The sequence below is a fragment of the Sinohyriopsis cumingii genome, chromosome 9, assembly GCF_028554795.1.
Source record: "Sinohyriopsis cumingii isolate HCF-2022 chromosome 9, ASM2855479v2, whole genome shotgun sequence".
Lineage (NCBI taxonomy): Eukaryota > Metazoa > Mollusca > Bivalvia > Unionida > Unionidae > Sinohyriopsis > Sinohyriopsis cumingii.
This window is the reverse complement of record NC_142969.1, coordinates 9,207,160-9,233,064: the sequence shown is the minus strand read 5'-3', so window position 1 is coordinate 9,233,064 and position 25,905 is coordinate 9,207,160. Positions and strand designations below refer to the sequence as shown.

Sequence of the window (25,905 nt, the reverse complement as noted above, 5' to 3'; positions counted from 1 at the left end):
CTTTCAATTTAATGTCATTTATAATTAAGCAATAACATTCAATTTGAGCCACTGTGCTCGTTTTTAATACCACTGCTGGTGCCATGTGCTATGACACTCATGCAGCCTAATTATGTGCATTTAAATTTCTTTTGATTTGCGCTATAACCCCAGGAACGCACCTATGGCGTAAATCAAGTGTTACCTGCACACACACAGAGACTGGTATGAGGCACAATGATAGCATGGACTAAAAATAAAAAAATAAACCAAGTTAAGTATTTACTATTTTAATGATAAATCAAATAAACCTTCAACAAGGCTCTCTTATAAAACAAAATCCATTCTAAATGATTGATATACATGGGCAGTGATATTAACAATGAGGACTGATCACAGCTTGCACTTTCTGCTATGAAATGAAGTCCTTGCATTCAGCCAGCTGATTACATAATTACAGCTTATCTTGCACTCTGGAATTACTTCCCTTTTAGCAGCTAAACTAAATACATACACGAGAAAACCCCAGCTGGTGCCAGTAAAGTGTATCAAAATCCACTCTTTCACATCTGTTTTCCTTCTATAACACAATTACACTGAAACTATGCAAACGTACAAATAAATGTATACCAGTCTAAACTGAAGAAAAAAAACAAGTAGTAATTATTCAAAAAGAATTAGATGATGATTGTCAGTTTGTTACATGATATAATTTCATTTTGAAATATGGCACTGGGCAAAATATTGGCTGAAATGTAACTCTCACAACATTTATTTATGTTTGCAATGAAATGGTTTTGCACTTGTGGAAAATGACTTCAAGTTTCAAGGCACAATTATCACCTGTACTTATACCAGAAACAATCTTTGATTTAGAGTTTTTTGTCTGTCTGCACATAAACCTACAGTATCTTGTAAAAATTTATGTTCTACTTATGAACATTTCTTCTATAAAGTAAAACAATGCTTATTCAGGTGGGACAAAAAGGCCATCTGCAATGTTTTCCAGGACATGTTATGACTGCTGTTTTTCTAGGACATGTTATGACTGCTTAAGTCAAATAATCGTGTAAAATACAAACCAAATTGGAAACAGTTTATGTGCTGATCTACTTTCGTGTAATGCACTGTATCCAGAAAAATGAAAAATGTAACACCCTGATCTAATAACATATTATGCAGTGGCCCCTTACTGCAATGCACCTCAGTACAGTGTCGTACATCAGTATAATGTGGCACCATGGATCCCATTTGATTTAATATAACCCATAGCGTATCCCCTTGATGCCTCATAATAGGATGGTCCCTTCTATATAGTGGGTATGAAAAACGACCCCTTTACATTATGTAACTGTACTAAAGTGAAACCCAGTATAAGTGGAATTCACATACAACAGATTAACTTGGGTTGGTTGCTGAAACTGGGGTTTGTCTGGATTCATCTTTCACCAGTTACAATGTCCGCCATGTATAAACAATCGTGCACTGAAATGGCATTAAACCCAAAACAACAACAGCATAAACACTTTAAACATTGTTATAGTGAGGGATTATTGTGTGCAGTTGAATGTGTGTTACACAAATACAACCATGGTATGGTATATACTCGCTTATAAGTTTGGTCCCATTACAAATTGCACAGAACCAGATCTGCCGTTGCATAATAAGGCAGCAAGCTCTGGGTCTGTGCAGTTTGTTAAGTGTGATGAGTAGATCCTGACCTGCTATGGCAGATCAGGATCTATTGTGTTTGCACTTGGACTTTACTTATAAGAGAGTACCCACCTTAGTTTAAGTACATGCATGTAATACACTACTAGTTACTGAGTGTTGCATGACCAAGAAAATATGTAAAAATGTTATTTGCAATAGATACAATACGACTTAGTACTTTATCTACATACGATAAACAATGTGTGGATATAATGATATTCTTATATGCAAAACATGATATAAAATGTACACTGTTTGATAAATTTCAGCAATAATTGTATATATGTATACAATACATAACAGCCTCAGTTATTTACAATGCTGCTAAATATTTAAGACTGACTGTAAAACTTATTTCAGTTACAGCATACATTTATTTATGATGATATATTCTTTATGAAATAGGATATTTATTACAAAAAGAAGAATATTAATTAAAAAAAGCATATTATTTATGTGAAGAAGAAAAACTGTCCTTTTCACATCCCAACCAATGTGCAATAATTTCTATTGCTGGCATTGTACACTTGAATCCTGTAATCATTTATGATAAATTACACGTGTCTGTGAAATAAGTTAAATAATACATATGCTTCAGTGAAATAAGTTAAATAATATATGTTGTCGTGTATACTGCACAACAAAATACAAACAATGAAGACCCTAATTTACTGGCACATGATATACCAATAACTTCGGGTCTATGTTGTTTATTACATTTATGACTTGGAATAAACAGACTAGACTCTGATTTGCATTATACTACAGAAATTCCTGGTATTTGGAGTACATAGTCGGACGAGTTACACATCTGCAAAGACAAAACCATATATACTCGCTTGTAAGATGAATCAAAAGTGAAAACAACAATAATAATATGCCTGGAGATCAGGGTCTATGTTGTTTATTTTAAAGGTTACACCTAACAAACTGCATCAACCCAGATCTGCTGGCACATTATGCAGCAGCAGATCTGGGTCTTTGAAGAGTGCAGTTGGACCCATCTTATAAACGAGAATATAGTCTTTAAGCTCACTGTCTGATGTCACAGGCATTTGTATTACTTTGACTTTCATTCTGCATTAGTTTTAAATATCAGCCAATTTAAACAACGTGTTGAGTTTTGAAAAAACATTGCCGATTGCCAATTTAAACAAAGTGTCGAAGAGTTTTGAAAAAACATTGGCAACTGCTAAGAACAAGAAAAATAGCTTGGATAAAAGGCTGCAAGTTTAGGGTCTTTGGTATACTAATTTGCACAGAACATTGCTAACAGCAAAATTAGAGGCCAACACTTACTTCCCATCCAATGCATTTTAAAATGTCAGGGTCTAATTTTAAGCAAATTTTTGCCAGTAATTTTACCGTAAAGGTTCCATGGAACACACTGTCTCATCTTTCTGGCCTCAGCCTAATGCCTTTGGGTTGTTTACTATAAGCGAGTTCCCATTTTCATGCCAAATTCACGGGTGTGTCCATGCATGTGTGTGTATATATATTTTTATTCATGAAAATATGCTTTTATTAAAGGGGTGCTAAAAACAGTTTCAAAGTTAAGACCCAGGGGCTAGTCACCAGTGGGAGACGCAGGGGCAAGAGCCAGCTGCATAAATTACTTGGCCTTTTCATGCTAGTAAAGTGTATATAGGACTATAGGGTAGGACTCTAAATGGTTTCCAAGTTGTGATCCTGTGGACAGGGTTGATTCTGGGGGTAAGGTGGGTGATGGAAATAGACATGGGAACCTATGTTAACCTGCTAACTGTAAAAATGAATTCTCCATGTAATGCTAGTTGGCATATATCCTTTATGGTTGGGGCTATGGGCACTTTCTAAAATTATAACCCTGGGGTCAGTCCCCACAGGGCAGGGAGAGAAGTGGGTCAAATGGTTGTAGCATAAATGACTTTTTCATACTGAAAAAGTATGTATCTGATTGTAGAGTTGGGAGTGGGAACCTTAATGGATTTGAAGATATAACCCAGAAGTTCAAAAGACATCAGGGCCCCAGTGGGTAAGGACAGACACTCGGGCAATAATGTTTTAAATAGAAGTTAAATGTCTACTACTAAATCTATGAACCATAGAAAGCAATATGCGGAAACTAGGGTCGATCTTTGACCTTTTCCCACCCAACCCCAAGTGTGGTGGTATTCACTTGGATGAGAAGACAGCCATATCTTGTCTTTGCAAAATACCATACAGTAAGTGTATTTTGTATTTAATAAAATGGAACACCAAATTTAAAACACCACAGGCACGGGAGTAGTAGCTATTTATCTCTGCTAGTTTTCTTGTGTGAGCAGCTCTGATTTCTTCAAACATTTACTAACTGTTGCACTTGGCAGACACAGAAAGCAACTTCCAAAAAGTCGTAAAGTATTTTGCATGCTTGTGACTTTCAATGGTAGTTGGTATCTTTGGAAATGCTAGCATTTCTTGATTTCTCAGGATGTTGGTACACTGTGCACTTACTGAACATAAATGCACCAGTTAAATAATATAATTTATATGCATACACAATTAAATATCAACAGGCATCTAATAATATTTGTTTCATTTTCTTTCCAGCATTGTAGTATTTCATACCAAATTTAAGTTAACTATGTAATAAAATTTGATTGCACCAATTTATGCTGCTTTTCAGATGAAGTTGTTTCATGCTGCACATTTTTATGCATAGTAGAACACAAAGTGTATCCTTGTCAGTGACTGAATTTTTTGTGCTAAAACATAATAAAATTGTCATCTGATTGTTTGTCCTCTAATTCAATCTCTTCTGTATTTCTTTCTATCTATAAACTACTAATTTGGGTTGAGTTAAATTGTAAAATAATATTTATTCTGGCAGTAATAATTAACAAGCAGACTGGTTCACATACACCATGTAACAAATATCCCTGAAAATTCAGTTCAATGTTGCTGCCTGTTTAAGGGTTGGAATAGAACACCTTCTGCAAATATAACTCTGCACTATACTTATATCAGATAATTTATCTGACACTCTGTGTAAATTTGCCAATAACAAGTATATACAGATCAAAATAAAGACTTTCAGACATTTACAACTTTGCATTATAAGGGGGGAGGAGAGGGTACCAAAGGAGGAAATTCATTGGGAATTTTTATATGCTTATTATCTCTCTTGTTTGGCAATAGCATCTTTTGAAATTTTGCAATAAACTTTTCCATTATTTTACTTGTTTAATTTCAAATGACCATCGTCAGGTGGAACAAGAGATCAAAGATGGGATTGATGATCTACTGTCTAAAAAGAATCTCCAGTAATTGAATACAATGCCAACTTCCAATGAAAAAAATGCCACTGCATAAATGGTGTGCCTATATATTAAATATATTAATCAGCATTTATATACAGTACCACTGGTCAAGTGGTCAAAGGCAATAGCCTTTACACATCACTTACACATCTCATCTCATGAGTTCAGTGGATATGTGAGAAAGCTTGCCAGCAGCTTAATTTGGATTGAAGGTTCTTTAAGGGGTCTTCTCTTGTTCTTTTGGTACCAAATACACAGGCCGCCATGTATTGCCATGTGCTGAAAAACGGCCTTAAGCCCCACAAAAACAAGCACCAATCCTCCAAAAAATATACACACCTCACTATAAAGCACTTCATAGTAACCTTTTGCAAGGATGTTACGGTCAAAGATCTCATTTTAGCGGTAGTGGTAAAATTATATGTATTTCATTTGATGGAGATATCACCTTTAAGTTGGTATACTCTGCAGTACACATTGACAGTAGGTCTTTTACCTCAACATTTACAAGCTGTAGAATCACTCCTGCGCTCTAGGCATGTCTGTAGTATGAAGTTACTAAAACACTTTGCAGGTATACAATATAGGAGAAAATATTACAGCATGGTGAGCTTTTGTGCAAATTTACTAATATCAGCACATTCTGAATGTAAACTTAAATGAGAATGCATACTGATGTAAAAATGTTGCTATAAATTTAAGTACATTGTCACAAATCATTTTGCAAGGACTGAATGCTAATTCATGGTGTCGTATATGGATTTAACCTTTATGCATGCATATACCAACTGTTTCTTTATAACTTGATAACTTCTTTATATTATGAATTATGTACATCATGATGAAAAAAGTTGCAAATTAGCACTGACAATGACTATGACAATGACTATGAGGTAGGGAATGATTATTATGCCATCTTTTCTTAGAAATGACATGCAAAACTACATGTGAACAATCTCCACACGATCTGCATGAAAAAAGAAAACAAACATTATGGGACAAACATAAATCTCAGTGAAAGGACTAGACCTTTGAAACTATATGTGGGATGAAATACATAGAAAACTGGCACAAATGGCCTCAAATTATTTAGAAATGGAAATCCAGCATGCCAGAGCATTGGCAAGTTCACATCACACTTCTAAACCATTAAAAAAAAGTACAAACATTTTTTCCAAGAGGGACAATGAAATATGTAGCATTCACAGTAATCCATATTTCCACAGCAGGGATACAAAAAGAATTCTGACATGTAATAATAATAAAAAAGTCATCACTCTCTTTTCAGCACAAAAAAAAATTGCAAAGCATTTCATCACATTTATGTAATTTAATGAAGCAGAAATACAAAGAGTAAAATACTTAACAAAAATGGTACCTGTCCTAGGATAATAATTTTAGCAACATAGCTACAAAATGCTTAGATACATGACAATCCATGAACATTTTCAAAACACACAAAAAACTTTCCCATATTAGTAATAATAATACATCAATATTCACAAAATTCAGTCTCATTACGTTCCTGTGCATTATTAAATCTGAAAATAATTTATACCAATTTTAAAGGAAAAATGTCAAAAGATGAAAGTATCTAGCCATATTAAGGTTTATAAATGTTGACAGTTTTCATGTAAATTTGAGATTTTCTCATCCACACTCGAGTCCTGGGATAAAACTGATCCACATATATTTACACTCAAAAAAAGACTCACTAATATAAAAAAAAACTCAGTTCTCTGCAATTCAATTATGAAATTATATGCACTGGAATGTCAAATCTAGGAACTCCAATGATCATATAAAATTGAACATATATATATTTTAATGAAAACTGTAAAAAATCTTTAAAAAAAGGAAATAAATTGGTTAAGTCTTTTCCTTCAAAAGATTACACACATATGTAACAGAAATTCTAAATCCCTGATTTAACTTTCCATATTTTCAACATTTTATTTTCTACAGCAAATCAACAATCAGTCTGAATCACTGGCAACAAAATTCCACACAAAACACTTCAATATCACTCGAGACAATAATTTAATCCAGGCGCATTTTATATCCTTTCTCACCAACAGTTTTGCTATAGAGCCAAAATTTCGGACTTCTCACAAATTATGTATCCTTCATGTGGTTGCAGTATGACTTTCTTTTATCACTATCGTCTCATCAACGTTTTGACTGTTACAAATCCGATGAAAGGTATCCTCTTAGTTCATCCACTTCCTGCAGTTGGGTGCTCCACAACAGCATGGTATCTTGTGTTGCTCATCCTCAAAGTCAAACTTATAGTCATATGTCAGCTATAAAAAAAAAAAAGGAACAAATATTAACAACCATTAGATTTCTTAAAACATTTACCAGAGTCTGTCCAAAGATTTATCTATATGAGTTTCAAAGGAATCTGATTGGGGGACAAAATCAGCCCTTATCAAACCTTGTCCATAGTAACTTGTTTCTTTTCAGATGATTTAGTTTGATGTTTTATGGCACATTAAAAGAAGGTCATTTAGTGCCAAAGCGATTGGACTATACCTTGCCCAAGGACCCATCATCAATTGGTAACTAGGCTAGGGTCCATTACCTTGCCCAAGGACCCATTAATGATTAATAAGGGTCCATTATTTAGAGGAAAAAATCTGATTTACAGGGTAAACATTTCTTAAATATTTATCTTTAAAACTAATGAGACTCAATTACAATTTTTAAGGGTTTGATTTCAGGCTTGGTCCAATAAACAGTTCAATGAGGATGCATTTAACTAGGGCATATTTCTGGTTCCCGGGGACCCTACAAACAAATCTTTGATTTAATAGTGCACACAACAGATTTATAGGTCCAAATTTTTTTTACCTGTTTGACTTTTCATTGGAATAGATGTTAGGCTGAAGTCCACTTGTGAATGAAGTATAGTGGAATGCATGTAGTATGTAATATATAGTGGTTCCCCTCCTATACGGATACCCCTTCTGCACCAGGAAGTGGCCATATAAGACATGTGGCCTTTTCAAAGGGGGACTATATTTATTAGATGTATGTGTATGTATGCATAAATAGTAAGAAATCTTCGCATAACTTAAAGCAGTTAATATCTTCATTTAAAAGTTGCAATAATTACTCAAATTTTCTTCTTGTCTTAAAAACAGACTTATTTCAAGGTAACATAAATTAATAGTTCTTATTCTTAGGCATGGAATGTGATGGGGGTATTGTTGGCATGCGCACTGCAAAACCATTCAAAAACATTATTTAAATCTCGGTAGATACATTATTTTTTATTTAAAATAATTACCTTTCCATTTACTCCATTTGCCCACCACTACAGAATAGTCTCTTTATCTGTTATAATGTTGTTTGAGTCTTCCCAACATAAAATTTATCAGCAAGTGAACCCTCCCCACTGTCATTAAGTTGAACAACTTTTACTTTTCCTTCTGGAGTATTACATCTCTGTTTAGGTTACAACTATTAAGTTTTGTATAAAAAAATGCCTATGCTGCTAATTGTCCAGTATTGCAATTTAATTCTGCAGATGAAGCTTGTGTACAGTAAAGCAAGGACATGATACATGTACTGTCACATGATGTTATGGTTTTGTCTGGTACTATATTTTGTTCAAGGTTAATTTCTGTGTGTGTGTTAATCCACAAAACCTATATTTAGCCTATGCTGACCATGTTATGATCTTGACAACTACGTCTGGTTGTAATCATTAAAAAAAAAAAGCGCAAAGTTAAGCTTAAAATTCTTTCCACAAAAATGCTGACCCCATTTCCTCTAAATGTCAGCATTAATAATACTACCATTAGTGGTATATGTACTTCGGCCAACACTTCTTTGAGTAATGAAAAAATGACTTCCATAAACAGGAAAGATGATCAGATTACTTACATTACCGGTTGAATTAAATATTGGTTCTGGACACATATTAATAATAAAATGTGGCTGCTTGTGAGGGGTAAATTTTACAGTTTTGCACTGATATGTTGTCCACTGGTTGCATTAGAAGGGTGGCCTTTCTTGAGGGGTACTTTTGAACACAAACCCAAGGGATTCTGGCCATAAAAAGTGGGTAGTCACTTGTCACGGGGGCTGTTTATGAGGGGAACCACTGTACTATGCATACAATATGCATAGGAGATACACAAGAGAAAATACTGTACATGCTCATGTATAATTTGAGTCCTACTGCAAACAGCATAAATCCTGATCTGTCATCTCACAATGCAACAGCAGATCAGGCTCTATATTTTTTGTTTACCGACTACTCCTAACAACTGCACAGACCAGATATGCTGGTGCATTATGTGATGGCAGATCTGGTTCTATGCAGTTGCAAGCAAGTACATAAAGTCAGACTTATTTTGTCCGTGATGATGTTCTAACAAATATTCCACGGACGACAACAGATCATTCTTATCAAACTCCATAGCTTTTAAGAAATCTTTAATCAAGTACTGTCACTATGTCTTTTCCTGGTGGATATTTACCAATTTATCCTATGTTGACTCATGGGAACAATACTAGGTGACTGAAAATTATGTCCATTTACCAAAATTCACATAAATGAAACATAATGGGACTGATATGTCTAATATTCAAATGTTAATACTAGACAGAATGACAAATGAACAAATGATATAGTGTTTCTCTATGCAACATTCCATACATTGTATAACAAAATTCATTGTATGGTTCTACCTCCTCTCCTTTTGGAATCCTTCTGCTGGTGATGATAATGATTTTACTCTCCTTTTCAAATGGGACCACTTCAGCCACACAATCAGGGTTGCAGGAATGGTTGATATAACGTGCTGGCCCACCAGCCATGGTGGCATCAACAACGGTCTCATTGTCGATTCGGAACATGTACACCCCACGGTTCTGCAAGCAATAGCAATCAAACTCATTAGTACAAGACTGAGCTAGAAAAATGAAAATGGATGATCACAACAGTGCCAGGCTAATTCAGATACAAAGTATTAAAAAAAAAAGACGTGACAGAATGACAGATATGGATCACACTGTGCCTTAGCACTGTTTAGTGATACAAATGAGAAAGAAATGGAGCCATAAGAGGACAGCAAAGCTCACATACATATACCATATATATCTGCTTAGAAGTCAATGTTATTTTACACTGAAAACACAATTCATGCAGAGTAGGCATCATCTTAAAGCATATAATTTTTGTTATTATTCTACAGGTAATGCTGGAAACTAGCTATTTGCAGTACACAAAAACCCCTGCCAAGTCAATGATGTTTTCATGCTACTATTCCCATTCAGAAATGAGTAAAAGGTATGCACTGTTTATCCATTTCATGACAGTATTTAGGACGCTATACTTGCACCTACAGTTTGTGTTTTGTTTTTTTTTGTTGGGGGTGGGGTAAATAAGTTGAAAACAAGGGTAAATTAATACTTACAACAATGTGAGGTGTCCTTCATTGTTGTCATTGTTGTTTACCGGTGTGTTTACTAGCATGTATTATTTCTTCTATTTTTGTGCCAATCTTGAAAACCTATATTTGTATAAATATTTGTGTTTTGCTGTATAAATACTGATTGATGCAAAAACTTTTGATTTAATTTGTATTTTCCAAAAGTTTGATTTAACTCACAATGTGACTCAATAAGCCGTTGGCTTATAAAGGCAGCGATCACTTTGTTTTCAAGTTGATCAGCTTTTGATCAAGCCACAAATTTAATACACTTGCTAAGTGCCTAAGTAGAGTTCTACAACTTCCAGTGAGCATTCAACTTTAATCCCTTGGCTTGTAAAGGCATCACTCTCTCGGTTTTCCCATGTGACAGCCCTCTGATCATGCTATAAGTTTGAGAAACTTGCTCAATGCCAAGTAACAAGAGGTGGTTATTTTTAAACTCCCCATGATCTTGGCACACACATGTTCAGTTGCAGACTTTAATAGATTTCGCTGATTGTATGATTAAAATGTTACTTACAGAGCCCAAGCTTGGTCTCTCCATTAGCACTTGCCTATGACAGTGAAGACAAGTCAGATGACATTTATGATGACTAGACATCACCAACACTGGATGACGATGGAGGATATCCAAACCTTATCAATGAGGATGAATTCCTGGACTTTGCACCAGATGACATTAGATAGTGACATTTAAAGAATACTCTGAGTCATCAACAATAAGGGCTTAACTTTCATTGTTTATTTGTAAGGTTTTAAGGGATATAACTGGATCCTTCTGAGCTATTTTTATACCGGTATGTGACCTATATTAAATGTAAGGATTTATCATATAAATGGATTTAAAATGTCATGCACCCACATGTTATCTCCATTTCTAAAACTGTTGACTGCTGGGTAGCTATATCTCCTCTCATTAAACTGATTTGACTGGATAGTTAATATTCCAGTATGCTTCTTCTGGACTGTTTAAAAACTAGAATGCAATATTCCTCATGATGCTTTTACCGACCAAGTTATATGTTGTTAATATTGTCAAAAAAAATGAGTAAAACATGAAGGTCAACATACCTGTTGTTCATACAATTTCTCTCGTCTGTTGGCAACTTCATTTCTGATAAGATCACCAATGTATTCAATAACCATGGTATGCATCTCGAGATCTCGTGCTGCAAACAACCCCAGCCCCTGCAATACAATATGATAGTACAAGGTAAATAATAGCCCCAGCCCCTGCAATATGATATGACAGTACAAGGTAATAAACAGCCCCAGCCTGTGCAAAACAATACAACAGTACAAGGTAATAAAGAACCCCAGCAATACAATAAAAAATTACAAAGTAAATAATTGACCCAGCCCCAGCAATACAACAGTACAAGGTAAATAATAGCCCCAGCCCCTGCAATACAATATGACAGTACAAGGTAATAAACAGCCCCATCCTGTGCAAAACAATACAACAGTACAAGGTAATAAAGAGCCCCAGCAATACAATAAAAATTTACAAAGTAAATAATTGACCCAGCCCCAGCAATACAACAGTACAAGGTAAATAATAGCCCCAGCCCCCGCAATACAATACGACAGTACAAGGCAAAACAGCCCCAGCCACTGCAAATACATTATGACAGTACAAGGTAAATAAAAGCACCAGCCGCTGCAAATACAATACGACAGTACAATGTAAATAAAAACACCAGCCCCTGCAAATACAATATGACAGTACAAGGCAAATAACAGCCCCAGCCCCTGCAATACAATGCAACAGTACAAGGCAAATAACAGCCCTAGATACTGCTAATACAATACGACAGTACAAGGCAAAAAACAGCCCCAGTCCCTGCAAATACATTATGACAGTACAAGGCAAATAACAGCCCCAGCCCCTTGCAATACAATACAACAGTACAAGGCAAATAACAGCCCTAGATACTGCTAATACAATATGACAGTACAAGGCAAATAACAGCCCCAGCCCCTGCAAATATAATATGATAGTACAAGGCAAATAACAGCCTCAGCCCCTGCAACACAACAGTACAAGGAAAATAACAGCCCCAGCCCCTACTAATACAATACGACAATACAAGGAAAATAACAGCCCCAACCCCTACTAATACAATACGACAATACAAGGCAAATAACAGCCCCAGCCCCTGCAATACAATATGACAATACAAGGTAAATAACAGCCCCAGCCCCTGCAATACAATATGACAGTACAAGGTAAATAACAGCCTCACAACAGCAACTAATGACAGCTCATTTGAAAATGTCCTGAAAGACAAGACTACGACTAACCTGGATTCTGGATCTGCCAAGGTAGACATTATTCCTCCACTCTGTTTTCAGCCTTCTGTACTGCTGGGATTTGGAGTGGACAAACTGTTTCATGTAGGGGGAGCTCAGGTCCCCTGTAATACCTGTTACAGTGGAGGGAAGAGATCTTGTGGTGCTACTGGACTGTAGTGTGTGGGGTCTGGAATGATTAAATAAGATATATATATATATATATATATATATACACACACACACACACACACAGTATATTGAGTTAAACGTGTCTCTTTCTGATGAACTACTGATATTTTAAAAATTATACTGTCCAAAGGATACAATGAGGCTGTTGATCTGTTATTTTCAATCTGTACATATCTGAAACACTGTTAAAAACTAATTCAGGTACTTTTTTTTAAGGACAATCAGAGACTTGTTCCATACTTTTTTAAAGTAACTAACCCTACATAGGGATCAATATTCAACTAGCCCCCAAAAATGCACAACTTTCTACACATTTTTAAATGTTTTTGGATTCCTTGCACACTACTTATGTACAATTTAACAACAGTTAACTACTTCAACATTTCATAAGTGATGATCCTTAACATGGACGACTGCTGCTGCCTCCATCCATGCTGCTTAAATGAGTTGCACCAATGTCTCATCATTTTCCGATGCAGGTAGATACAAATTGATCCAAAACACATTGAATACAATTGTCAACTGTAAAACCAGAAATATCTGTGGAGCTTTTTTTTTAGTTTCTTATTGTCAATATCAATAAAACTAAATCCAACAATTGTATTAAAAGGTTGTGATCCATGGAAAACAGAGACCTTACACAACTCTATCCACATGAAACTGTTGGTATAATCTGCAATCTGAAAATATTTGTGATTTTACAGGCACTCAAAAACAATTTTCCTCACTTTCTGAAATGTGTCCTTAATTTAGGCTCTGTCCTGGCACATCCAGTTGGGTTAATGGTGAGAGGAAGCTCAATCATTTCAGCTCGTCCAAACTTGAATATATAATTCTTCAGCAAGTCAGTGCCTGGAAGCTGTGTGAAATAATAATAATAATAATAATATCAATAATAATAATAATAATAATAATAACAACAACAACAACAACAATAATAATGACAATAATAATAATAATGATAATAGTAACAATAATGATAGTAATAAAATGAGACCCAAGTGAGCCTGAGGTTGCTTACCTGGCTGACATCTAACAGCCAAATACAAGAGCAGTTGGCCAACAAATATGGGTCAGCAGGATTCATCTTCTAGAAATTTCATCTAGCACTGTTGACTGCATACCTGAACTGCATGCCGTTAATAAAGTTTGGTCCACATTTGTGACATAAAACTAATGTTACTGTGCATCATGTTTCTTTTTTCTGTCACAGTGACTATGACCTTTGACACCACCCTCATATGCTTTTTCATCACCCTAAGTGCAAGACATTCATAATGTCTGGTAAAGGTAACAGACAGATGGCTGATAAGATGAATGCACATACATATGTATGGACAATATCGCAGCATTATATGATCCATATTTTGGTAGGCATATATAAACTGAAAACATTTAAGTATACTTTGTTTGTAATTGCGTTTATTTAAGGGTTTAGAGGAAGAAGGATCAATTTTATCAAAATATGGATTTTTAAATTTTTCTATAAACTCTTTCTTTTATATTTGTAAATTGGATCAGTCCAAATGATTCCTCATACAGTTCACTGAGAGAAGTCTATCATATGACAACAATGGGTCTAGCTTGCAAAGGTCCCATTGCATATATGACACCTTTGTCTGGGGCTCTCTTCCAGTGTGTATCTCAGGTTTTAATCTAAACCAATAACAAAATCCCTGTGAATTAAACATGCTTCGATTCGCTAGAAAAATACAAGACTCTGGGATATTTGATAGTGACATGAACAAAAATAAGAAAAGACAAGTATGAGATATTGATGTTAAAAAACAGAGAAAAATAAAATATCCTGCAAAATTTTGAAACAATATTTAACACATTTATAAATAGAAAAATGTTGTTACAACCAGAGACAGCTTATTACACACACTGATCCAAACATGAACAAAAATATAAAAATGGCTACTATATCTGCCATATGATTATAATGAAATCATGATTTTCGAGAAAAGAATATATAACTAATGAATAAAATTGTTTCATGGCTTGTTTCTATTTGAATCTTGACATAGGTTTCAGCTCTTGTCAATGGTACTCTCTACATTCCTACATGCTCAGATTGTAGTCATGTGTCAATAAAAAAATGTCTGATCCAAGAAAAGTAGACAAATCCAAGCACTATCTATCATCAGATAATCTCCGATGTTCCTTCCTTCTCAATACCATTAGGCTTCTTCCTTATTTCCTATGCAAGCCATCCAAAGTTAGGTCCAGGTATCTGATGCTGAACTAATGTTACTGTGTGGAAACCATTTTTAGTTTTTCAGTCACAGTGAACTTGATCTTGGACATTCTGACCCCAAATCCACTATGGTTTTTCCTCATCTGAAGTGCAAGCCATGCACAACAGGTGGACAGCTCTATTTAAAGTGCCAAAATGAAATGTAAAACAGACTGACAAAGAGACAATGTTATGACAAAATATGCTCTGCCTTATGGTGGACATAAATTTTTTAAAAATAAATTCAAAGTGTACTATTTAAATGATCATACTGTTTTTGAAGCCAAGGATACAATGAGCTGATGGATAAAGACAATAAGAATAATGAAGAAATATATAGCCAAATAAACAATTTTAAATATGATTGATTTTATACAAACAAGTCTACATATACACTAAATATTGAGACAGATCATTTAATCAGTTATTCAAATGGGGAACAAAGTAGACAAGAACATCAATACTGACAGAGAAACTAATGTCAAGTAATGATGACTAACGACATCTATGCAACTAAACCGACCATTAGTTAAATAAAATTGGTCTAATTAACTTAAACAAGTTGATAAGTTGAACAAATTAAAAAAACATTGGATTCAACAATGGGGCCATTTTCTTTTAGCAACAACAAGAGTCAGATTTTTTTTGGGTGGTGGTGGTGAAAACCCATGTTAATATTGCCACTCATTATGGGGAAGTAGTTATAATAAGATTTTCAAGTAGGCCTTCGTCTTGGCCATAATAGCTTTTAAGCTTTTACATCAGCATCATTTGGGGCAAACTAGATATCATCTGGTAAAAACCCCATATTGATATGGGCAATAAAAATATTTTCAAGATGGCTGCCATCACCATTTTAAATTATCACCAAAATCCATCATAAAAAATTGTTTGGTGAAAACCTCTTGCTGATATGACTGTTTGTTTGGGAGAGTAGCTGGAATTTCAAGATAGTTGATGTGACAGCCATTTTCTATGGGAGATCAGCATCATTTTCATTTAGGGACAACTAGACATCTTTTGGTCAATACCCCATTTTGATATGACTGCCCGTCAAGAAGCATCAATAACAAATTTTCAAAATGGTTGCTATGGTGGCCATATTGGAGGTCAGAATGGCATCATAAGAGGTTTGCCGGTCAATATGGCTTTCGTTTGGTATAAATAGCAATATATATTTTCAAAATGGCTGCTGTTGTGGTCATATTGGATTTCAGATTGGAAGCATTTTCATTTGGGACCAACTACACTTTGCTGAAAATCCGATTTCAATATGACTATCATTTGAGGAGTAGCTATAACATAATTTTCAAGATGGCCACTGTGGGCTGCACCATTTTTACTTAGGACCAAGAAGACTCTGGATTGACTATGTGTGTAAAATCTCATGGCAATCCTCCAAATACTTGTTCTAACAGGATATCTAATATGTTCTTCTGTATAGCAAAAAGTGCCTGTGCAACATTTAATAAGCCAACTAGAAAATATACTCACTGATTCAATGGCCCTGACAATATTGGGCTCTGTAAGACCAAACCACTCTTCTGCTGTGAGACGTTTAGGAAACACTTTCACCAAATCAGCATCCTTGTGCAGTTTTTCAATTGGCTCCATGATTCGGTTGAAAACAGCTGCAGTTGTGGCCTCAGAAAATACTGTTTCACTGTATCCACTCTCAATGACTTTGACAACAAATTTTGGGGCACCCTCATTTTCCCGAATACTGCAGATGTAGCGACTTCGCTTATACACCTGCCTCATGCTCCAATAAAATCGACTGGACTTGTATCCAACCTGAATCAAGTAGGAAGAAATGATAGTTTGCAAGAGCTATAAGAAAGCTAGATGATGTTATATATACATATATATATATATATATATATATATATATATATATATATATATACACACACACACACACACAAAATTTCAACCTACCTGTCAACTCTGAAAATTTCTTAGTTTGTGAAAAATTACACCGAAATACTACAAAACAATAACAAAATTTAATAAGCATTTTTAATGCAAAATTTGTAAGCCCTCCATTACCCAAACCCCGAAGTAAAATATACATTCGTTTGTCAATTATTTTAAATTTGGAAACTTGGTTCACTTTTCTAAATAAAAATATTGATTTATATAAATATCTCAGTACACCTTGTACTCACTGGATATATGTGCTGCCTGGTGTGGTATCTGCCTGAGGCAATCTGGTGTGGTAACAACTGACCAATGTTGTGCAAAATGAGGGAACCAATTCTAAAGGTGTTCTTCCCATCCTCCTGATGTAGCATGCTGAAAATAGAAAAAACTAGCATTTATAAATCTAACATTTTACATTAGTGCTTATTTCTTATGAAATTTCAGATGAAAGTTGAATAATTTTTAATATTTGCAAACTTATTCCCATGCCTGTTAGAAAAAAAGGCTAGGATTATGCAAACCTGCATGTCTGTCTGTCTGTGTGTGTGTGTGTGTGTGTGTGTGTATGTAGTATGTGACACAACCGTTACATTTCAACCCTTGAGATATTATGTGGGGGTGGTCTGTACCACAATGGTTTAAGAACCTAGGGTAGAGGCCAGCAGAACAGTATTAAATAAATAAAAAATAACTCCCAAATTATGACTGGCTTGGCTTTTGTGGGGTTCAATGCCATTTTTATCACATGACAGACTATATATGGGTGGAGGAAAAGCCACTAACCCATGGGAAGCTACTGACAAGCTTTTTCACATGTCCAGGCTGATATGTCGAGCTGATACCTGAACTCATGCAGAGGGATCTATAAAAGACTAGCCCCTTAAACAACTTGCCTCCACCCCCCATTTTGAGACTAACACATCTAAGAATTGGTGTGTGTTGTGATCACCAAACCGAGTCTAACGAGAGGTTAAAATGAGTTTCCTAGGTTCATGCGTTTGGACTTGTAATTGCGTACTGTACGTTACAAAGTAGAAACCACTGAAAGTCCTATTGTGTGTGTGTGTGTCCGTGTACACACACACACACGCACACCCAACACCTGTTCTTACTAGGCTTGAAAAGAAAAATTCAGATTTGCAAGTAGATTTGGCTCCTGGGTCTATTCTTACCTCCCCATCAAACTACATATATACTAAACAGACCCGAAAAGACAAATTTATACATGGAACCAACACTGGCCACCAATGTCCATCCTTAACTTACTGGGACTCAGCACCAAGGTGAAAGCTATTAAACTAATGAGATCCCCACTCTTTAACCCTTTACCTCATGCAAGCGTCTTTGGACGCCTCTACTCCATTCGCATAGAAGCGCCTTTTAATGCCTCTACTCCATTCACAATGAAGCGCCTTTTGACACCTGCTGTAAACATCAGCCCTTTTGAGCTGGTTTTCGTAGCGCCATCTTCGGGGAAAACCACCCTATTAGATCCTACATTCATTTCTGCAAATGACAATTACGTCAGATCACATGGTCAATGTTTATGCACTGGTCGATATCTGCTATTTAAAGTAACTGGGTCGTAGTCTCCAATATTCAAAATGGCGGTCACGGATTTCATTCAGTACTTACGAAGTTTTCACGATTAGAATCACAACTACGAAAGATTCAATAACTTAGGCAAAGGCTCTGATATTGATGTAGCTTGCAATTAGTTTTTATAAATTATCAAATTCAGATGACTTAGTGATGTAGACGCAGACAAAAAACATGTAAATTTTGAGTATGGGAAATGGCAGCTATGGTTGGTCATGCGTCCTCACTGACATGATGGTGAACGATTTTGAAGCACATAAAAAATTCTTCCATGAAAAATAATTACACAGCTATAACAATCGGACTTTACTCTTAAATTTTTCCACATGTAATAGATGTGTACCAAAAATGTAAAATGGTTAAAATTGCTGTTAAACGTAACATACACTACATTGCTTAACAGTTCACAGGCAGGTCTATGCTTATGCGGTTGACTAGGTAACAGGTGTTCTATGTATAGCGCACTGCACTTTGTCACTTGCTTTATGAGGCAAAGGGTTAACCATTCTGGGGATACAACTTGGAAATTATATGCAATTAAAACTGGCCCCTCATTCCACTGACATCTGATTACTAGGGTAGATGCTTTTTGGGGTGGGTAGGACAAAGCAGGGGAGTGTGGGAAGATGTTTTACAAACACTATAGTTTACCATTCGATGAGTTTCATAAACTTCTACTTCAAAAGAACAGTTGCAAAGTATGCAAGGTTTAATGTATCCCTGAGGAAAAACACATACAGTGCCCTGCCTACTAAGCCTGATAAGCAGCCTGCTTTCATGCAGCTGTTTGTAGGCTGAACACCAGAGCATCATAATGGCTACCTGAGTGAGAGCTTCTTGAGTTAGTGCACATGTTGTCTACATTTTATATATCAATCTTGTCCCATGCCCAAGTTCATAGTATAGTCCATAAATTCTAATTAACTCCTTACCCTTTGCAAGTACTTGCTGCCCTGCCTACTAAGCCTGATAAGCAGCCTGCCTTCTAGCAGCTGTTTGTAGGCTGAACCCCACAGCATCATAATGGCTGCTTGAGTGAGTGTTTCTGGAGTTAGTGCACATGTTGTCTACATTTTCTATATCAATCTTGTCCCATGCAAACTATGTAATTTAATGAAAAATAAAATCTTAAACACTTACCAAAGTTTTGTGCCACTCATTTCCATCAACAAGTATATATAATCCTCAAGAATCAATGTTTATATTCACATATTCATAATAAAAAATATATCTCAAGATATCTATTGTGCTGATAATGTATATTAGACTACTTTTCTCAGGGGCCTCGAGTGGCCAAAGGTGCTCACCGTTCTGGATCACTGCCATCTTGTCTCTGTTTGCATGGGTTAGAGTCTCAGGCTCAGCTAATGTGGGTATGTGAAAAAGCTTGCCAGTAGCTTCTTGTGGGTTGGTGGTTCTTCCCGGGGTTTTCCTCCACCAGTTATACTGGCCACCATGTATAGCCTATCTTGTACTGAAAAATGGTCTTAAACCCCACAATTACTTTTCTCTATTTTGTAAAAATGGAATATTTCTTCTGGAAAAAATTCTAAACAGAAATCTATCTCCCTTGCATTTTCATCTAAATTAAATGCTGGCCCTGAATCTGCTGTAAAGTCGCCTGCATGTAACAGTCCCACGTGTTCTGACCAGAAAAGATCGTAGCGCGTTTCATCCTCAGATTCAGATAAAACTGAAATGTCTGGTGTCAAAACAGGACTTATGCTAATGTCCGATCCTTCGTCTTTGATCGGATCATTAAAGGTAATGTCATTTGCAATGTCATCAATTTCAAATCCTTCAAAACTTTCGTTGGAATCGTCATTGGAATACATGAATGTTGCCATTGTGTTTCACTTTGACAACTGACCTTGTTTTCAAAGGAAATTCCCGCTAATATGCTGTAACACTTCTAACAGAACACTTTCATCATTTTATGTAAGGACTATTATCATTGGCTAAATATTGCTAAAAAGACTGGATGTTTGTAATTTCATCTAATGCAAAGCTTTAATATGAAATGTTTATATGCGTCTCTGGGGTTTCCCAACCCTTGGCTTTAAATGCATATGAGCCAGCCGGGACAGAGAGTATTAGCAGCAGCTTGTATATGTGTCTCTGGGGTTACAAGGCTATTTTTAGCATTGCATATATATGTTGGCATAAGGTAAAGAGTTAAATCTGCATTTATCTTTTCCATGTCATGATACTAAACCAATTACCTATAAAACAAATGGGTTTATGAGCTGCGATACTAATGTCCTGTAAATATCAAACCAATATAATATCAAACATACAACACAGGTTCATGCAATGCCATATTAATTCTATGTAATACACAAAGATTTGAGCAAACTTTGCCTTTTAAATGTCCGATTAGACTCCTTATTCAAACTCTGTACATGTATTTATAAATCCAATGAAATTGGATCAAAGTTACCGGAACTGTCATAAACAAACAGCTGAAAATGTAAAAGTCACTCAGGCATGAAAACTGGATCACATTTACCTACTTTTGATAGGCAAGATTTATGCTCCTTGAGATGCCTCTTTCATGAGTGTGGGTAAAATTGGGTCAAAGATATTGAGGGCACAACAAACAATGAAATGAACAAATACACAAAAGAAAATACATAGGAAACATGAACGAATGGGTAAAATGCTATATCCCTTAGTAACTTAAAGGGATAATGAGGTAATGAAAAACATACTTTGCCACCTGCCGATCTTCATCTCTGTTGATGTAAACACGACGGAAAACTACCAGTGAGTCTAAAATCTGTTCCACTGGTGTTGGGGTCTTGGCAATGTGATATGGACACAGAATCGTCTGAAACGAAAAATGACCATATTAGACATGCACACTTTCTCCACTCAAAAATATATCAAACTGATTGAAATCTAAACTCATTGTCAATATCTGCATTGTGTGATATAATATTATTTCCATCTACATGTTACAATATTATTTTGAGACAGTTTTTTTTTAGTTTTTAAAATCTGAGTTGCTTGTTTTCTCCAATATTTTCTTTCTTACAGCAGAGTCTGGTATTACAGAGTGTGAATAATAGGCCACTGTGACCTCCTTTTGCCTGTGATGAGCAATATCTTGCATTATAATTATTATCAAGTTTCACAGCTCTACACATAGAAACTTAACCTTGAAACCAAGGCCAACAACAATGACAACAGTCAGAAAGTGATATAGGGTACCCCACTGTAACACATTTCATTATAACACTAACCTGGATATGACACGGATGTGTCATTGGTGTCCTATTTTTTTTGTTGTCTTAGATGTTCCTTATTCCCTAACATTACTCAAAACAACCAGCCAGGCTGACAAATAGATATAAATCAGTTCAGTTTCAGAAACCTATAGTTTACTGAGCCGAATTTATGTTCCTGCAATCAATAATTCATTTTCATTGAGCATGGGTCTATCCTAATGTCATCTGTTCTACAAACGCTGGTAGTAAAATTAATACCATACATTGTGTTCAACTCCCTCATCCCATATACATTTTGACCACTTTCATTATAATGTACTTACATAATGAAACACACTATAGTGGGATAGCCTTGTATCTTTGTCTTGCCTGTGCTTCGTAGGTAAAACATATCAGAAATCTGATTACAATACCGTATTAGCTCGTTATAAAATGTGTGCCCATAGAGAGATTGCATAGACCAGGATCAATGCTGTTTGTCAACGAAACTGACGATCTGAGTCAACACTGTTTAGTTATGGGTGCTGTTTTGGGGTTGGAGTGTTAGGAGTCAACACTGTTTAGTTATGGGTGCTGTTTTGGGGTTGGAGTGTTAGGAGTCAACACTGTTTAAGTTATGGGTGCTGTTTTGGGGTTGGAGTGTTAGGAGTCAACACTGTTTAAGTTATGGGTGCTGTTTTGGGGTTGGAGTGTTAGGAGTCAACACTGTTTAAGTTATGGGTGCTGTTTTGGGGTTGGAGTGTTAGGAGTCAACACTGTTTAAGTTATGGGTGCTGTTTTGGGGTTGGAGTGTTAGGAGTCCAATAATGTTCGAGTTATGTGTGCTGAATCAAAACTGTTTTGGAGTTTGAAGTGTTAGGAAGTTTGAAGTGTTAGGAGTCAACACTGTTTGGAGTGTTTGAGTAAACACTATTTGGAGCTGGGTGTGCTAAGTCAACACTGGAGTTGGGTGTGTCAAGTCTGTAGAGTCTAGAGTCAGGTGTGCTGAATGCGCACCTGGGTGTGCACTGTGTAACTTAATTGGGTTTGCACTGTGTAACTTAAATGGGTTTGCACTGTGCAACTTAACTGGGTTTGCACTGTGTAACTTAACTGGGTTTGCACTCTGTAACTTAATTGGGTTTGCACTGTGTAACTTAACTGGGTTTGCACTGTGTAATTTAATATTTTCTAGCATACACTGTAATCAAGTAGAATGCATTGCTGAACATCCTCTAACTTGTTTGATATATTCAAGTGCATCATGAACATAATTTGGAATGAAATTTTGAAAAAATAAAAAGAATATACTGATTTCAAATCTTCATTTGTTCTTTTTTGAATGTAACATTAAGATACTAATGCAAATTATGTTGAGAAGCTACTGAATATACGTGTCCTGTCAGACAAGACTGGTAGACTCATTGTTTTGGCATAGCCGACTTGCAAGCTTTTCGGTCACATGACAAAATAGCTTTTTCATCACCGGAGACAACAGACAGTACAAACATAATACAAACACACACACACATATAGACATGTTCTTTTGCTATAAAAAGCACTGCATCTCTTACCTTATCTTGGAAAAACCTACATCCGACTCGGATGGCACATCCAAGATGGTAAACCTTAGTACAATGTAATCGAAAACAGTTGACTGTTGCTCCAGTCTGCCTGCATGCAGCACACTCCACTGTCAGTGACTTTTTATACGTCTGGTCCACATTCATCAGGGCTCCGTTAAGCGTTTCATACACGTCTGAGGACCACAGAGCACAGTTCAAATGGGCCCACTTGTCAATGTCCATGTTCAGTAGTCTAGAAATGGAAAGTAATATTTATAAGAACTCTAAGTCAAAACTATAGTCATTTGCAAGAGGTCTCAACTAATAAAATAATGAAATCAATTCTTGGGAACAACATCTTGACCCCCTGTGGGTATACGAATCTTACTATACGAATAAAAATAAATGTTGGATGATCAAAATTAAATATAAATTACAAGGAAAAGTTTCAACTGGTTACATCTGTGGTATGGGTGGCCATTAAAAAAAACAAGGCTAGCCTGTAAGAACTACTTCTATTCCTATTTGACAATGTATTTAACTTTTCAATTACACACACTCACACAAAATAGATAAAGCTAACCTGAAGCTTTCGTCGTTATGCTAAGGGATGTTCCATTAAAACATACATGGTACCCAGGGAAGGCACTTTTACAGTGGGGCACTAACCCATAGATGCCATTTAGAATTTTATCATTTTAATATGAGCTCTGTGAAATCATAGTACCCCGGCATATATTTGTTAAAAACTGCCTTCCCTGTGCACCATGTTTATTTTAATGGAACAGCCCTAAGGACTTCATCATCAGACTGATGTGATCTCTACTGACTGTCAACATTGCTTGATAGAATGGTGAGCGATGTTAATAGACTGTCCCAGATATGTGGCAGGTTGTAACGGCCCTCATCCCTGTTCAGAGTTGGTTTGTGCACATGGATGTAAATGGATTCCTTAAACACCCAACTGAACCAGGCTCGATCTCGATCTACGGAGTTCCAAGTTATAGTATGGCCAGGGGCAAACGTGGTGGATGTGCTGTGATACCTCAGACAAACTTGAACTTGGTCTTCGATGTTCATTTAATCTCGCTTACAACCTGCCACATATCTGGGACAATCTGTTAACATCGCTCACCATTCCACTGAGCTGAGCTGACAGTCAGCAGAGATCACATCAGTTTGTTGATGAAGTCCTTAGGGTAAGGACGAAAGCTTTAGGTTAGCTTGCTCTAATTTGTTAGGTGTATGTAACTGAAAAGTTAAATACATTGTCAAATAGGAATATTACTACAAAGTAAAGCTTTCAACAAAGTACTTCTATTCATCTATATGATATACAGACAGAAAAAACATTTTTCATCTTTCAAGAAGATTTGGATTTGGAGGTAGCAGAGTATTTTCGTAATATTAAAAATAATCTGGTAACATGTTTAACATAGAAACCATCTAATACTTAAGTACATTATACACATAATTTTACTGCTACATAAAAAATGGAAATGACTACACAAGCTTTTATAAAGAAACTGTCTTATAATGAAAGGTCCTATCAAGATAGAATGCTGTAATCACTGACCTCGATGGTCCATCTGTGACTCCATCCCCAATTTCATGGCAGAAGGCACATTTCCTGGTGTCCTCCACTACTGTATAAACGGACAATGTCATGTTCAATGTCTTCATCAACTGTATAAAAAAATGAGCATTTATTAGGTGTACAGAGAGACAGGTAGACAGGTATACAAGTAGACAACACTATCTCTGCTAATTTTAATAAACATGGACATCATAAAAACATAAACTGCAAAAATACACCAACAACTCAATTACTTTCAAGGGTGTGCAGAAGAATTAAACTTCTACTGGTACTTAAAATGAAAGACAGATGTAAGCATCTGACAGACATTGCATGTTGGATATTTCAATTTATGGTTTGTAGCAACGATAATATCTACAGAAATTGGTATCAAAAGGAAATTTACAGTTCAATTATTTAAAATCAACAAAGTAAACACAAACATATACAATTTGTAAAGAATCCTTTTAAACTGCAACAATCAGCACTACTGTACTTCAATCACTTAAGGCAAGGTAAATCTGTTTTGGGGAGTAGGGTGGGCAAACATTTTTAGTTTCCTTCATTTCAAGATAAGCACTCCAGGTACCTTTCACTTTTTAGTAAAGCTGATAATCAAATACCAGTGTTCCTTTTTTTTATTAACAAAGAGAGGACATCTACCTCTTTTAAGTAGATATACAGAAATAAATTTCACAAGTGAAGTGGAAACAATGTATTTTATATGGACAAAATGTCAATTTTTAGCTCCATCTGCTACCATTTTACCGTCAACCAGGAACAATGAAGCCCATCTTATATCGATATGTATAACATTAAGTTTGTACTCTGTCAGTTGTATATCAATATCTATGACACTGAGTTGTACTGTGTCAGTTGTATATCAATAT

General features: G+C 35.7%; 1 protein-coding gene across 1 annotated transcript in view; it reads right to left on the bottom strand.

Moving 5' to 3' along the window:
* Positions 1-253: 253 nt before the first annotated feature.
* Positions 254-25,905, bottom strand: part of LOC149791251 (uncharacterized) — a 226,430-nt gene continuing 200,778 nt past the window's right edge. Inside the window, exons 64-73 of the mRNA XM_089969727.1 lie at positions 25,016-25,125; positions 23,449-23,692; positions 21,377-21,495; positions 17,312-17,438; positions 16,638-16,937; positions 13,633-13,763; positions 12,725-12,902; positions 11,492-11,608; positions 9,675-9,857; positions 254-7,276 (exon numbers count right to left, since the gene is read on the bottom strand). Of these exons, the coding sequence (XP_089825853.1) occupies positions 7,184-7,276; positions 9,675-9,857; positions 11,492-11,608; positions 12,725-12,902; positions 13,633-13,763; positions 16,638-16,937; positions 17,312-17,438; positions 21,377-21,495; positions 23,449-23,692; positions 25,016-25,125 (1,602 nt within the window). The 3' untranslated portion in view covers positions 254-7,183. The remainder of the gene's footprint in view (positions 7,277-9,674; positions 9,858-11,491; positions 11,609-12,724; positions 12,903-13,632; positions 13,764-16,637; positions 16,938-17,311; positions 17,439-21,376; positions 21,496-23,448; positions 23,693-25,015; positions 25,126-25,905) is intronic.